Here is a 15,269-nt window from a genome sequence, read left to right on the forward strand (position 1 = left end):
CCTGTGTGGGAGTCAGAGAGTGCGTGGGTGGCGTTTAGCCTGAGTACAATATACAACTGATAGAGAAGAGCAAGTGCGAGATCAGCAGCTCCGTCACAGTGGACAAGAACTTGTTTTGAAGCCTTCATGTCACATATGAGTTTGCTCTCTGTGTTTGTCTTCGCCCACGCCAAGAGAGGCAGGGGGACAATACAGGAGGCCATTTACCAGAAACTAACATGGAAGTGAGGCCGTTCTTGTTTTTACCACTCCAGTACAAACTGGGCTTACAGTCCGCCACCAGACTGTCAAATGATCTTTTCATTGTGGTAACAATCCTAATAAATCAGCAGGCAAATAGACACATTAAATATTGTAAAGAGATACTTAAAAAACTGGCTCATAAAAGTGTAAGCGAGGTGCCAAATAGCCCTGTGACCTGCCCCAATTTACTGTTGTAATGCTGTAATAAAATCCTCACAGGGTCATATATGGATAAAGGAGTGCCTAATACATATCTCCTGTAAATCACAAACCCACAGAATAAATACACACCACATGCAAAGTGCTTCTATTGCTGTAATCGTTGACTGTCCGTCTTCCACCGACGTAACTTGTTTGCTTAAAGGAATACTCATACTTTTTAGCAAATAACCTGCTGGATCAACTTCCTGTTGTGTAATGGAGTGATTGGTAGCACATGTGACTCCAGTGTGACATAAAGAGTTGCTGTCAGTTGGCATGTACTAAACAATAATGGTGCAACTAGCATCTTGATTTTGAAACTCTACACTCACAATGCCTTTCAAGGTCTTAGTGTAGTCTTTTGCTCTGTAGGTGTCACAGCGCCATCCAAATTTCAACTTTTGGACGCCTTGACCAACAGATCTAATCATCCCTGCCGCTCTTCTGCTGCGCCGCCGCCCTCTGTGGGCGCTTGTGGTGACCCAGGATGCTCAAAGCTGTGGGGGTTGTTGTCGGGGTGGGCCAGTCTCCCACAGGGGAGGTCAAGTCATTTCCTGCTCTGAGAGACCTCCGTCCCTCACAGCTGTCAGTGCAGTCAGAAGCCCACCTCCCACATCTGTAACCCCCTCCCCCCGTGTGCTTTTTTCAAAGATGTGATGGATTGCTCTGAAGGAGCTCCCTCATGCTGCTGCAAAATTAAAGATGGACCATCAAAGCTGGACTGAAATCAAGGCCTTCTGTTCATGATTTTTTATGCGCTCCAGACAAGAAATATGAATGGTAAAGCAGGAGTCAATACTGAGGACTGAATAAACAGCAGTAATAATTTCTCAAATATCAAGCTGGAATGGTAGAGCAGATCTGTGAACAGCAGATAACCCCTGAAATGACAATATCTCAGAAGATAAATGTCTGCCCACTTCTCATTCAGCAACGTCTCAAGCTGGAATAGGAAATGTAGCAAGTAGGTGTTAACATACGTGTTCTATGGTAAATACATTTGTGTAGGTTGATGTGCTGACATGGTGACAGGGAATTCTCTTATAGAGGAACCAGCTGTGTACAAACATGTAATAGTAATTAGAGCCCCGTAACAGACTGCAGGACAGGATGGACAGGCGCACTGCTGTTTTCAAAGTCACGGTCGACCCGTCGCATGTTTGAGTTTCACATTCCTTTTTAAACACAACGCTGTCGGTCCAGGGAATCAAAGTCAGAGGTTGTAACAAATAATTGGACCCAGTGTGACAGTTAAGTTTATCTGATGTAAAAGAGATGATGAGGTAAAAACGCCCCAACCACAGCTGCTACATGTGTAAGAAGTTAAAATTCCCCTACATTAAAGCAAGAGTGTTTGATTAGGTGAGTAAAGTCTGGAGAAAGGCACCAGACCTGAAACAAGGGGCATCGTCATCCAGCAGAAGCTGCAGTGATTGTGAAAAGAAAGAAATTCTTATGAGATTTATTTATTGCACCTCTTTGTTACCACCCACCACTTCCTTCAGCCCGATATGGAGTAAACTGCCAAACAGAGGGTGTGATATATATTTGTTATATAAATAAGGGCTAAATAGGTTTACAAAGCTTCTGATGAATCAGTACCGTCCATTCAGACTTTATCGTCGACTGAGTTATGTGTGATTTGAAAAACACACCCTTCGTTTAATCTTTTTTAATGTAATGGATTTGCGGTTGAGTCTGACAAGTTGGAGGCGTCAGGAAGGAATCAGGCTCCTCAAATGTCTGAGTGGGCTTCACACCACGGCCTTTGACCTCATCCCGTGAGGAGACAGCTCAGTTATCAAAGAGCCAACAGCCACCGGGAGGAAGAGGAGGACAGCCTGAAGAATGACGTTTGTGTTGCCTTTGATTGCTGGGTAGCTCAGGAACTGCACTTAGGGCCAAGAGAAAATACTTTCTGTGGAAACTACTCTGATGCTAAATTGATTAGCATTTTTAAAAATTACACAAATAGCCTTTCAGGCTGCCATGAATAAAATGGAGCTACAAGGAAAGCAATGGATTCAAGGTGGAAAGCACACATATACAAACACACAGCTTTATGCGTGGTGGTGCAATCCCTATAAAAGACAAGAAAGCAAAACACTTTTTTCCCAGGGTACCAACCGAGAAAGACAAAGCAGAGTCAGCGGGCAAAGAAGTGATTTAGGAAGTGGCAAGGATTTAAGTGATTTAAACCCTGTGACATCTGATTTCACGCTGACAGCTTCATTGAATGGCAGAGACCAGAGCATGAAAAGGGTGATTCTTTGGCCAGGATACAGCACTGGAGGCCCAGGCAGCTTCCCTACCCGTGATTTCAGTCTACAATGTGGGCAGAGGGTCTGCGGGCCCAGCGGGAGGTCTTCCGCAGCCTTGTGAAGTTGATCATTCATTCATTCATTAAGAGAATTAAGAAAAATAGGCTTTGCACTTCAGTTATTTTGGATAATTCTCCCTGCATATGTAACTCCCTGCACATATTGCCATATCATCATTGTTGGCACAAACACACCAGGATTGCTCATCAGGACTTTGACATATTGAGTGTTTTTCATTTTGGGTAAACAGACATGACAGGAAGACACTGTCAATATTTGCACCATTCAAAATTTGCTCTGAGGTCAAAGTCTTTTTGAATCACCACGTAACATACAGGATGACCTTTCAGGAGGACAACAGAAAACAAATGACAGATTTGGTCGTGATGTTGATCAACTGCTGATTATTGAGTGTGTGTGCATGTCATAACTCTACTGTGCAGAATAGTGGGGGAGGAGAAAGGACAAGGCAATCTGTGCTTACACACACCACAGATTTCCACAGAAAAGCATGGTATGATGGTATAAAGTCTGTTTCTCCCACAACATAGCTCAGAGTCCTTAAGCATTACTAAGCCAATCTTGCTTTTTTCCTTATTTTATCTCTCCTCTCACCCCCACCCTCCTCTCTTTCCTTCTCTCACCTTACTTACTCCTGCTCCATCATTTCCTGTTGAGTCACCAACAGAGCCAGAATGCCCCGTGTTTTACAGTTTACTGGTCCACTCCTTGCTTTCCTCCTCCACTTCCTTGTTCACAGATGCCTGTCTTGTAAGGGAAAAGAATGTAGAGTGACATTAACACAGCCCTCCAGCAGATATTGTAGCATGAAAGCAGGTAGAGTCTGAGAAAAATCAAAGCAGACGTGGGAGTCTCTTCCTGGCAACATGACTGATTCATGCAGTAAATGACTCGCAGGATCATAGGATTATTAGCTTGGCAGAAAACTTGCCGTATCATTCGCCACAGCATGTCTATCAGTCTATATCATATAATGTTATTGGAAAAAATAGAGCCTCAAGCAAAAAAGTGAAGTAAAAGACAGAAAAAAGCAGAATCAACATACAAATGGAAACATAACAAATGTCTTTCCAATAATACGAACCTCAGAGTTGACTTACCTCTTTGGAAAATGCTTCTTTATTGCTATTGGCTAATTGCAGACTAGTAAAGTGGAAGGAAGTGATGCTGTGGTGAGGTAAAGCCTCGCGTAAACGTAGGCAGTGCGTGCCTGTGTGTGAGGGAGGGTTGAGGGCAGGGCTCTGAGAAACGAAAGGGCTCTGCGGTGGATTGGTTGAGTCATTCAAAAATACAGCTGCTGACTCAGTTTGCAAACTTGTCTCTTAGGAGCATGTCGCCAGTCTATTGGGCATTGTGTGTGTGTGTGTGTGTGTGTGTGTGTGTGTGTGTGTGTGTGTGTGTGTGTGTGTGTGTGTGTGTGTGTGTGTGTGTGTGTGTGTGCGCGCGCAGGCATGTGTGCGTCTAACCTGTTCTTGTGGGGACCAATCATCTTCTTAAAGACAGGATAAGAGAACTCCTTGATCTCTATTACTGTGAAACAGATATAGACAGAGGGTCATGTTACCAGCTTAGTTCTCATTCATCAGAAATTATATGCTTGTGGTTTGTTCCCGAAACACTTAGAGAGTAACATGGAGATTACATCAAATGGAAAATGAAGCTTTGCCCGAAGGAGTGCCTATTCACACCACTGCTGTAATCCCATCCTGGCACTAGGTCAAAGTTTTTCTGTGATTCAATCATTTCGTCATTTCTTTAGTTTTCTTTACACACCCTTCTTGCCACAGCAGTCTTATAACTGTGTCAGTCCAATCAGAAACAATGTGATCCATCTGGGAGTATGGACTCTAGGACACACTCCAGAATTAGTCATCCCTGATGTGTTGCAAGGCCCAGGAATGGTGTGCTGTTGTTGACATTATTATGTTCAGAGAGTAATTAAGAGGGACACCTCCCTCCATGATGGAATGTGATCATCTGATAAAATTGTGGGGCTGTTTTACCTTCAGTGTTATGCAATGTGAGTCATACTGTATTTAGAAAACTGTGCGTACACCTACAATAACTATCTGTTTAGCTTTACTTGGCCCACTCATATCACAATACTGCTAAAAGAGGAAAAAAAAAACAACAACAAAAAAACAAAACAAAACAGGATGATGGCAAAAACAATGAGCAGCAGTGTCAGGTTCAGACAGACAAACTGGGGACCCACAGAGCAGAGCAGACCAGAGACTCTCAGGTGATGAGAAATGATTTATTAACAGTCCAAGGTTGGTACACGGGAGGCAGTCGGGATAGGCAACAGTACAAAAATTGCTAGGCAGATCAGGAGTCAAAATCAGGAGTCAGCCAGAAAGCTACTCACAAGGAACGCAGACAATCTGACAAAGATACACTGGGGAGAGCAGCTATATATACACAAGAGGGGGCGGACACAATGAGACACAGGTGAAGACAATGAACAATCACACACAGGGAGTCAAGACACCAAACAAGAAAACACAAAACAGGAACTGAGAAAACCCTACAAAATAAAATAGGAAGTGACAAGATAGAACACAGTCTAGGGCCTGACAGGACGAGCGTGAATGGTTGTATGTCTATATATGTTGCCCTGCAATCAGCTGGCAACCGGCTCAGGGTGTACCCCGCCTCTCACCCGTTGACAGCTGGGATAGGCTCCAGCCCCTGCCCCGCAACCCCCGAAAAGGGATAGTCGGGTATAGACAATGGATGGATGGAAATGTGGGGTTCACCCGAAGAGACCTGGGAAGGTTGAGTCTCACAGACACAGGATTAATAACTTTTGACATGGGGAATGGTCCAAAAAAATGGGAAGCCAACTTATGGGATTCCACCTTAAGTGGCAAGTGCTTGGCAGACAGCCACACCCTCTGTCTGGCCTGGTACTCAGGCGCGGCTTTCCTCCTTCTGTCAGCAAACGTCTTCTGGTTTTGGGAGGACCTGAGGAGGTTCTGACGAGCCAGAGCCCACATCCGTCTGCAATGGCGGACCATAGCGATAGCTGATGGGATGCTGACCTCTTTCTCCAGTTCAGGAAACAGAGGCAGCTGATAACCGAACACGCACTGGAAGGGAGACAAGCCCACAGACGTGCGGGGTAAGGTGTTGTGAGCATACTCCACCCACATGACGTACTTGCTCCATGAAGTGGGATTCTGGGATGCCAGGGCAGCCCCTTCTCCAAGTCCTGATTTAACCACTCTGTCTGTCCATTGGTTTGAGGATGGTGGCCTGAGGTCAGACTAACAGTGGCAACCATCAGTTGGCAGAACACCTTCCAGAACTGTGCCACGAACTGCGGGCCCCGATCAGACAGGACATTCCTGGGAAATCCAAAAACTCGACAGACATGAGACATGAGCTCCTCCACCGTTTCCTCGGCGGAGGGAATTTTAGGTAAGGGTATGTATGTATTGTACCATCTTGGAGAACTACTCTTAGTCAACTACTAGAAGTACAGCAGCATTACCCTCTGATGGTGGTAACCCAGTCACAAAGTGGAGTGAGATATCCAACCAGGGCACAGGAAGAGGCTGGAGAAGTCCAGCACTGGGGGCATTCTTGCTCTTATTCTGTTCACGGGTAGGGCAGGCTGCCACACTCATTGACATCATTCCTCATTCCTGGCCACCAAAACCTCTCACGGACCCGGGCCAGAGTTCTGCAGAAACCAGGATGACAGGAGATCAAGGAAGCATGAGCCCACGAAATCACAGGACCCCAAAGGTCGGGGGTGACAAACAGTTTGTTGGTTGGTACCTCTGGGGGAATCTGAATTTCCTGGTTAGCCCTCTTGACCTACTCCTCAATCCCCCAGGTAACACAACCCACAACACAATTTTCAGGGATAATGGACTCAGGTGCTACAGGGACAGATTCACCCTTGAACAGTCTTGATAAAGCATCCGGCTTAGTGTTCTTAGAGCCGGGATGATAGGCAACAGTGAAGTTGAACCTTGAGAAAAAGAGAGCCCACCTGGCTTGATGAGGGTTCAGTCTCTTAGCTGACCTGATGTATTCAATGTTCTTGCGATCCATCCAGACCAGGAAAGGTTGTTCAGCCCCCTCCAGCCAGTGCCTCCACTCCCCAAAGGCCAGCTTTATGGCCAACAGTTTGCGGTCCCCAACATTGTAGTTTCTTTCAGAGGGGGAGAACCTGCAAGACAAGAAAGCACAAGGGTGGAGCTTGTTGTCCCTTTCAGAATGTTGTGAGAGCACCACCCTTGCGCCCAGGTCAGAGGCATCCACCTCTACCACAAACTGCCGTTTGGGGTCAGGAAGGATTAACACAGCAGCGGAGACGAAGCTGTTCTTGAGCCTTTGGAAGGCGGACTCTGCCTGAGGAGACCAAAGGAAATGCATCTTGGAGGAGGTTAGAGCATGCAGGGGAGAAGCAATGTGAGTGAAATTGCCCACAAACTTCCTGTAGAAGTTTGCAAACGCTAGGAACCATTGGATCTCTCGTCTGGACGTGGGAGTAGGCCACTCCTGCACGGCCTGGACCTTCTCTGGATCCATTCTGACCCTCCCCTCAGACACCACAAACCCCAAAAAGGACACAGTGGGAACATGGAATTCACATTTTTCTGCCTTAACAAACAATTGGTTCTGCAGTAGTAGATTGAGCACCTGTCTAACATGTTTCTCATGAGAATTAATATCAGGCGAGAAAATCAGAAAGTCATCAAGGTTAACAAAAACAAACTTATTCTAACATTCATGAAGGACATCGTTGACGAGTGACTGAAAAACAGCAGGAGCATTAGTAAGACCAAAAGGCATTACTAAATATTCATAATGTCCAGTGAGAGTGTTGAAGGCCGTCTTCCACTCATCCCCCTCCCTGATGCGGACCAAATGATAAGCATTGTGCAAATCAAGCTTAGTAAATATCATGGCCCCCTGGAGGAGCTCAAAACCAAATGAAATGAGTGGAAGAGGATGCCTGTTCTTTATGGTGAGGTCATTGAGTCCACGGAAGTCAATACAGGGTCGAAGTGACTTGTCCTTCTTCCCCACAAAGAAGAACCCATCTCCAGCAGGTGACGAGGAAGGTCGGATGATCCCAAGCTTAAGAGCAGCACCAATGTAGTCTTCCATGGCTTCATGCTGAGTACAGACGTCCGCGGGGAGGTGAGGTTCCAGGAAGAAGGTCTATGGCACAGTCATAGGGGCAGTGAGGAGGAAGTGAGGTAGCGTTAGCCTTGTTAAACATCTGTTTAAGGTCCATGTAACAGTAGGGAGGACAGATCAGGAAACAGTGGTCAGTTTTTACTTTATCAAAATCAAGGCTATCTTCTGCTGGAAGAGACGAGTAAACCCTCTGCGCTTTACCACTCAAAACACATTGTAACAACAATGTCCACACATTTTTCGGCCACATCAACGTTGCTGCCACCCGCTCAAACCAGATAAAATTTTTATCAACATCCTTCTCATTAAAAGGAGGAACCAAGCGGATGTTTTTACTCACATCAAAATCAGTGAATCTCCTAGTAATCGGAGAAGCGGCACCAAGTACTAATTTAAGCATGCGATCTTAGTTTGTTGCTCAAGCTTTTTAGTTTTAAGATTGTTAATATAGTGCAACTCCTTCTCTTTCAAAGCCAAACGCTGCAACTCAACCTCTAACTCCTTAAGTCTGCCTGCCTCAACAACAGACCGCCCAGACTGCTCTGGAGTACTCTGTAACTGGGGCAAAATATCTTTATCCACTAAAGCAGCATACAAGACTGCTTTAATAGCTTGCTTCTTAGCCTGCTTTAACACAGCTACCTCATAATGATCAGCAATGAACACCAGATTAGCCTTAGTACACTGATCAAAAATCTCCAATGATGGAGAGTCAATAAACTCAGCCAACTTGAACTCCATTTTAAGTGTCTTAACAATGGACAGGAGCTGCACGCAATTCGCAGAAATCTTTGTAACCTGCAGACTAAATGCACTGAAGCCAATAATACCAGGTAAACCATTCTGTAAGCTTAGATAACATATTCTTATTTTTACTCATCAGTACATGAAAGAATATGGATTTATTTTGACAGTGACAATGGTGCTTATAACGGAGTAGTCATTCAGCTGAGCCTGCTACCTGAGACAGATTGTCCACCTTTGTTATATGTCTCAATAACTACGGAAATATCTATGGACGTCTTTAAGTGCCTTTATAACAAACAAGAAATACATGAGAGTAGACTAGACTACTTACTAATATATTTTCCTATAGCTAACAGCTTAGATTTGTGAAGATATATTAGATCCACTACGTATAACTTTTTATTTGTTGTATATTTATGGCTGCATCTAGCATAAAGGTCCACGAAAAAATGAAGATGCTGAGGGACCAGAATGCTAAGGATGTGGCTCAGTTCATCAAAGAGGAGAGAAACCTGCATCAAGCAATCTCCTATTACTACCACTTAGAGGCTTTCTTAGACATAAAGGCTATTGAACGCAACAACCAGGACGACCGCAGAAAGGGTGACTATCTCTAAGTGACTAAAGTTCTGTCCTCCAGCTGTTCCCATAAGCGTGGCACCATAAACTTAACCGGCTGCTATTCCATAACTACATGGCAATGTTTGTGTCTTTTTCCTGTTAGGAAAAATTATTATTGTTCATTATTGTTGGGATATTCACAGCATTTTGAGATCTTCTAGTCCTAAACCACCAATTGATGATCACAACAGACCGCTGTCAGTCCATGCTAGTGGAGTGTAGACCTCTAATCAAATACACTTGTGACACCTTGTGTTCAAAAGATGTTACTTCTTGACTGAGACTCGTCAGGTTAAAGAGGATAAAAAGAGAAGGTTTTACTATTGCTGCTTATTATTTATTCATAGACCTTTCTGAGCACTGTTGAGAAGCTGAACAGCATGAATATTGTTAATTACATGATTATTATTTATATTACAACGCTACCACAGTGTAGCCCAGCTATGTGTCTGTGATTTCAGCATTTCAGAACTTTTTTTGGCATGTCTAGGAATTTTTTTAATATGTATAGTAAGGATGTTGTATTGTTTGAATTTCACATTTGCCCTTGAGGGTGCTGCCGTAAACCGTTCCTGTCTTAGGGAAGGAGGCTGGATGCCTCCTTTAGGTAGCGAGGGACCGGGGAGTAGAAACTGCCTGTGCGGCGTTTGGCGGATCAGTAATCTTCCTGTCCCAAAAAACGCTTCACGCTGCTCAGCCCATAGACATAATATACGGCTCAGCCGCTGTAGCATCTTCTTCTCTCGAATTTTTAGCGGATCGCAAACAGCTGAAAGGTGCATACCGCCACCTACTGTACAAGAGTGTGTAAAATCATGTCAATTGCTTAAATTCTGCCTAAAAGTGGATGTTTAAAAGGCACCGTGAAGTAAAAAAGTTAGTTAGCCAAGTTATTTAGTGATTATGGGGATTCCTGTGTGGGGTTGTCTCGTAGCTTTTATGAAATTGTACTCCCAATAAAGGTTATTTTTGTATTACATTCCTGTCTTTGGGGGTATATGTTCTCTTGCCTCTGATGCCAGATCAGACCGGATTTACCAAGGTGGTGGCAACTTTACGCTATTCTAAATCTTTAACAACCAGCAATTATTACAATAGCAAATCTAGTTCAGCATTTTTCCCCCATCTTTTATCACAGAAAACATACATGTCATATATAAATGTAGGATTGATGTAAATGTGTAGTCAGCACTTGGCTAAAATGTGTATTGTCTTATTTCACCATAGGCACCTGAAAGCAACAGCATGCAGACTGAACAATGTAAAAACATAGGCAATGAGCTGAATGTAACTGAGCCGCCAAAGTTCACCCTGGGTTCACCTATAGGTGAAGCTTCACTGTATTTGTTTTCCAACCTGCTTTAAGTAAAAATCTCCTTGGATTTAAAGTGTGTATTTGTGTATGTTAAAAGGAACTTATGAATTCAATAAACACATTTGAATGAATCTAATATTAAAAATTCATTTTAAGGAGCGTTCGGCAGATCAACATACAGTATGTGTGCACGCTGACAACTGTGTGTGCGATGACATTAAGAAGCACATTAAAAGCAAACAGCAATTCAAAGACAATTTAAATGACACAGATTTTCATCTTGTAAGTACCAATTCAGTGAATGCTTCAGTTCTAACCATATCACATTATGCTGAACCATGAATGATCAAGTTCTTGGCATAGTGCTATAATTTAAAAACGAACCAAGTACACGGTCAGTTAGTCTCTCTCTCCTCTCTCTCTCTCTCTCTCTCTCTCTCTCTCTCTCTCTCTCTCTCTCTCTCTCTCTCTCTCTCTCTCTCTCTCTCTCTCTCTCTCTCTCTCTCTCTCTCTCTCTCTCTCTCTCTCTCTCTCTCTCTCTCTCTCTCTCTCTCTCTCTCTCTCACAGAATATTAAAATCCCTGAGCAATATTATCTTTATAATCAAGATTCCATTCTAAGTTTTGGCCATTCATCAGGCTAGTTGTGTCTTATAATGTTTGATTTTTAAGGTGAGATCCCTTTATATCCATGTTGTTCGTCGTCTAGCTCTGGCTGCTGTCTCCACAGTACACCACCCTGCTCTCCACCCGCGAACGCTCAGCTTCAAACACCAGCAAATGGCTCAGCAGCGTCTCCTCAGGACCCGAGCGGATCAGGGATGGATCATTGTTCTGCACTCACAAAAAGACACACACGCACAGACACACACAAGAAACTTTAGTGTCACTGCCTCCTCTACAGGTACAAACCTGTAAATACAGTCAACGTTCTTAATATGTCCTCATTGTAATGATTCATAAGTACTCAGCACTCACCTCAACAGCAGAAATAAAGGCATCCATAAGGTGGTAGTCTGCTCCCCCATGCCCATTCATGCCAAAGAGCCTGGGAGTATTCTTGTGCGCGGTGTGCTTTGTGGATCTCTGGGTCAGAAAGTCAAAGACGCGTACCTCATGGCCATCACATGACAGCTCCCCCTGTGAAGACATGCAACATTACACAGGTACCACTTAACTAAGTCAGAACTAAGGAGCTCATGTAAGAATATGATTTTGTCTGGCTCCACCATGACACAGGAGCTTCAATTAGTGTTTTTTTCCTGGTCTTAAAGGCAGCATTGCAGCTAAGATGATCTTTAATTTCTCTGGCTGTCACATCTACATACTAACACCCTTCACTCTCAAAACTTTCAGGTGTGTAAACATCAGTTATTTCTAAAATCGTGCCACACTGGATTGACAACCTGAGGCTGTACCGCTCAGTTACATGACCTACCTTGCTGCCATAGATGGTCGTTTTTCGATTGCATATCTCCTCAGTAAATGCAACCATGCAAAAGGCTGCCGTCACACCCCCTTCAAACTCCATGTTAACAACCTGGAAAACAGAACAGATAAAGAGATACAAAATGAAAATAATAACCTTTTTACTTTTAAAGAAATTAAATGATGAATTTCCTGTTTAGGTAACTATGTTTGAACATAAGGAAAAGTTATCAGACAGAGTTTGAAAAAAAAGACAAATGTTACATACGCAATAGTGAGGAGCAGACACAGAGATGAACAGCCAGGCCTCTGTGTGTTATAAAGCCAGACTTTTCTAACCTGGTTACTGCAGACATCATTGTCACACTCGTAGACACAGCGGCCGTACGGTCCAGTCCTCAGCGCCTCAGTTACCGACTCGATGTCTGGTAACGAGCTCTGACATATGACTGATACAGGCCAGCCGGTGTGACCCTGCACACACACATACAGTACATATAAAATTACGTATAGCAATTTAAGTGTGACATTAACAGATGGTAAAGTGTAGAAGATAATCACTGAAATTCCTGTGCTGAAATGGTTCACCTGCTTCACTCTATCCAGGTAGATTTTGCATGCTGAGTATGGACAGTCTGCTTCTACTGAGCATTTCAGGCAGCGATTTGCAGCGCCTGCTGGCTGAGAAAAAATGAGCAACGTCATGTTTTCTGTTCATGCCATGCAAAGAGATTTCTGTTAGTAATAGAGCAGAGAGCAAAAACACAGGTCCGCAGTGTTTCAGTGCTCTAATGTTGTGTGCTTCTTCACATAGCATTGATAGATCGACAATAAGGTGTTTTCTTTGTGTCAGGCCAGACACTGTAAACAGAACACACACCTTGTTTTCTTTGCTGAAGTGGCTGACGGATCCAAAAGATGACACTTTCACACACCTGCCATGTACAAACAGCAAAGTAAATGATTAATCTTAAGAAAAACACAGTGAACTCACAGAAAACAACTCATCAAGGTTCCAGTTCCTGTCAGCATTTGACAAACTGACACACTTACCTCACCACACCGACCTGTTTTAGTTTAGCACCCTATTTTAGTGTTACCTAAATCTTATTTGTGAACATCAGATGAGCTTTGAGTTGATTATTGACTGCTGTCTGTTGGTTTACCTGCGTGCTCCAGCCCAGTGATGTATTAGGTCAATGTCATGGCAAGACTTGGCCAAAAGAGCAAATGAGCTCTCTGCTTCATTTCTCCAGTTCCCCCGAACAAATGAATGAGCAAAGTGGTAAAACCCAACCTGGAACAAGAGATTTCCAAGACTAATCTGTATGGGTTAACAGTTAGGCCTCAAATTTTTAAAACAAATTCTGTTAAAGAGGAGCCCTGCGTGTTTTTCAGGATCATTTTCTGATTCAATTTGCATTCTTACCGGCTCAAAGTGCTGAATGTGGATCACATCACCGATGACTCCAGCATCTATCAGCTCCTAGAAAAAGTCATTTCATTTTTTAACCAAAACAAGCAAAAGTCTCATTAATATTTCATGAAAATCAGCAGGTTGAAGCAACAAAATTGACATCTTTAAACACAAAGCTGTAAGGAAACTGTGACATTTTCATAAAGACAAAGTGTGACTCAAAGCATTCACCTTTATCTTGTGGATGGTGGGATCATAGCGGAGGACATGACCCACTGACAGCATCACACCACTCTGAGTGCAGGCCTCCACAATCGCTGTGCAGTCCTCAGCAGATGTCTAAAAGTCATGTGAAAGCATTGGTGTGCGAGGAGAGCATGACCGTCGCACAAATGCAGTCCAAGAAAGGAAAAGAGAGAGAAGAAGATGACCCTCAAAGTCCAAAAAGTTTCTTTTCCCCAAAAATATATAATATTCTTTTAGTCTTTATGCTGCATCAATGAAATCACACTGAAATATGATGGAAAAATACAGTGTGCATGATTTTTAAACAAAACGCTGAATTCCAAACTAAAATGCTCAATGTAAGAGTAAAAATTGACCTATTGGGCCATGAACACTCGCGGGTGGTTAGTTGGTTCATGTTTATTAACAGAACACTCACTGCCATGGGTTTCTCCAGCAAAACATGGTAGCCCTTCTTCGCAAAAGCCACCGTGGGTTCCTGGGGAACACAGTCGACCATTAATGAGGTGTGTGCACAGACCAGCAACAATTGAGCGACACATGCAAACAGAATATAAACACACAGTGTACTGCATGTTTACCTTATGAAGGCGGTCTGGAGTGCAAATTAAGACTGCATCTGCAAACTTTTCTCTTTCAAGTATACTGTGCCAATCTGAAACACAGAGCCATTTAGAAAGAGGCAGATAAATGTCAACAATTTAATGCTTTTTTTTTTTTTCATTTCGATGCTCACCTTCAAAGATGTTTTCATCTACAATTTTGTGCTGTTGTTGAAGCTTAGTGCGAGCAAATTTCCTTGGATCAGCCACTCCAACGACCTGAAATGGTGAGCAAAGGAAGTGCTGAGTTAGACATTAGCGCTTAGTGCCTGGGCGGTGGTGGGAAAAGTATTCAAACCATCTACTGAGGTAAAGTCACAATACAGCATAAACTTTTTCAATATACTTCACTAAATAGTCAAAAGCACAAAAATGACTGTCCACTGGTTGACATCATCATCCGGCAGGGCAACACCTCCTGACCTTCACTCGTTCAGGGTGGATGGATGCAAACTGGGCGTAAATCTCCCCTCGACAGCCGGCTCCCACCACGATCACGCGGACTGGGGAAGTCATTCTTAAATTCTGAACCTGTGAACTTTGACACAAATCAGGGACATCATATAATCCGGGTTAATGCTAACTACATTTACAGCTCTCTGGTTATAGATTAGCCAACATCTGAATGTGGACTGAGTGAAAAATGTAAACATCTCATCCTTCCCAGTGTCATAGAACAGAGACCCCAATACAGCATATAAGCGTAGGTGCCCCATTAAAATGGGTAAACAGAGTTTCTGGTAAATAGTAGCTCTTTTGTGTTCATGTGGCTCCATACCTGCCTCGTCCCGCACAACTGTCAAGACCGCCTGTCCTGCTTCCGCATTAATCCACTATTGTCCAGACACGACAACAAAAACGTCGGGTGGGCGATCGGTTATAACAGCTCAAGTGTTTCACTTCTTCGAATAAGGCAGCCAAACGCAAAGCAGCCAGAAATGACTCCCC

General features: G+C 43.6%; 1 protein-coding gene across 1 annotated transcript; it reads right to left on the reverse strand.

The window, feature by feature from the left end:
* Positions 1-11,128: 11,128 nt before the first annotated feature.
* Positions 11,129-15,261, reverse strand: LOC139335005 (putative oxidoreductase YteT). The gene is made up of 14 exons (XM_070968380.1): positions 15,100-15,261; positions 14,745-14,859; positions 14,456-14,540; positions 14,301-14,374; positions 14,138-14,197; positions 13,705-13,812; positions 13,486-13,542; positions 13,223-13,353; positions 12,937-12,991; positions 12,645-12,737; positions 12,396-12,530; positions 12,067-12,168; positions 11,607-11,768; positions 11,129-11,462 (listed from the first exon to the last, which is right to left on the reverse strand). The coding sequence occupies exons 2-14, from the start codon at positions 14,835-14,837 to the stop codon at positions 11,334-11,336; spliced, it is 1,284 nt and encodes a 427-aa protein (XP_070824481.1). The 5' UTR covers positions 14,838-14,859; positions 15,100-15,261; the 3' UTR covers positions 11,129-11,333.
* Between the last annotated feature and the right edge of the window lie 8 nt (positions 15,262-15,269).

Source organism: Chaetodon trifascialis, chromosome 8 (assembly GCF_039877785.1).
Source record: "Chaetodon trifascialis isolate fChaTrf1 chromosome 8, fChaTrf1.hap1, whole genome shotgun sequence".
NCBI classification, from domain to species: Eukaryota; Metazoa; Chordata; class Actinopteri; order Chaetodontiformes; family Chaetodontidae; genus Chaetodon; species Chaetodon trifascialis.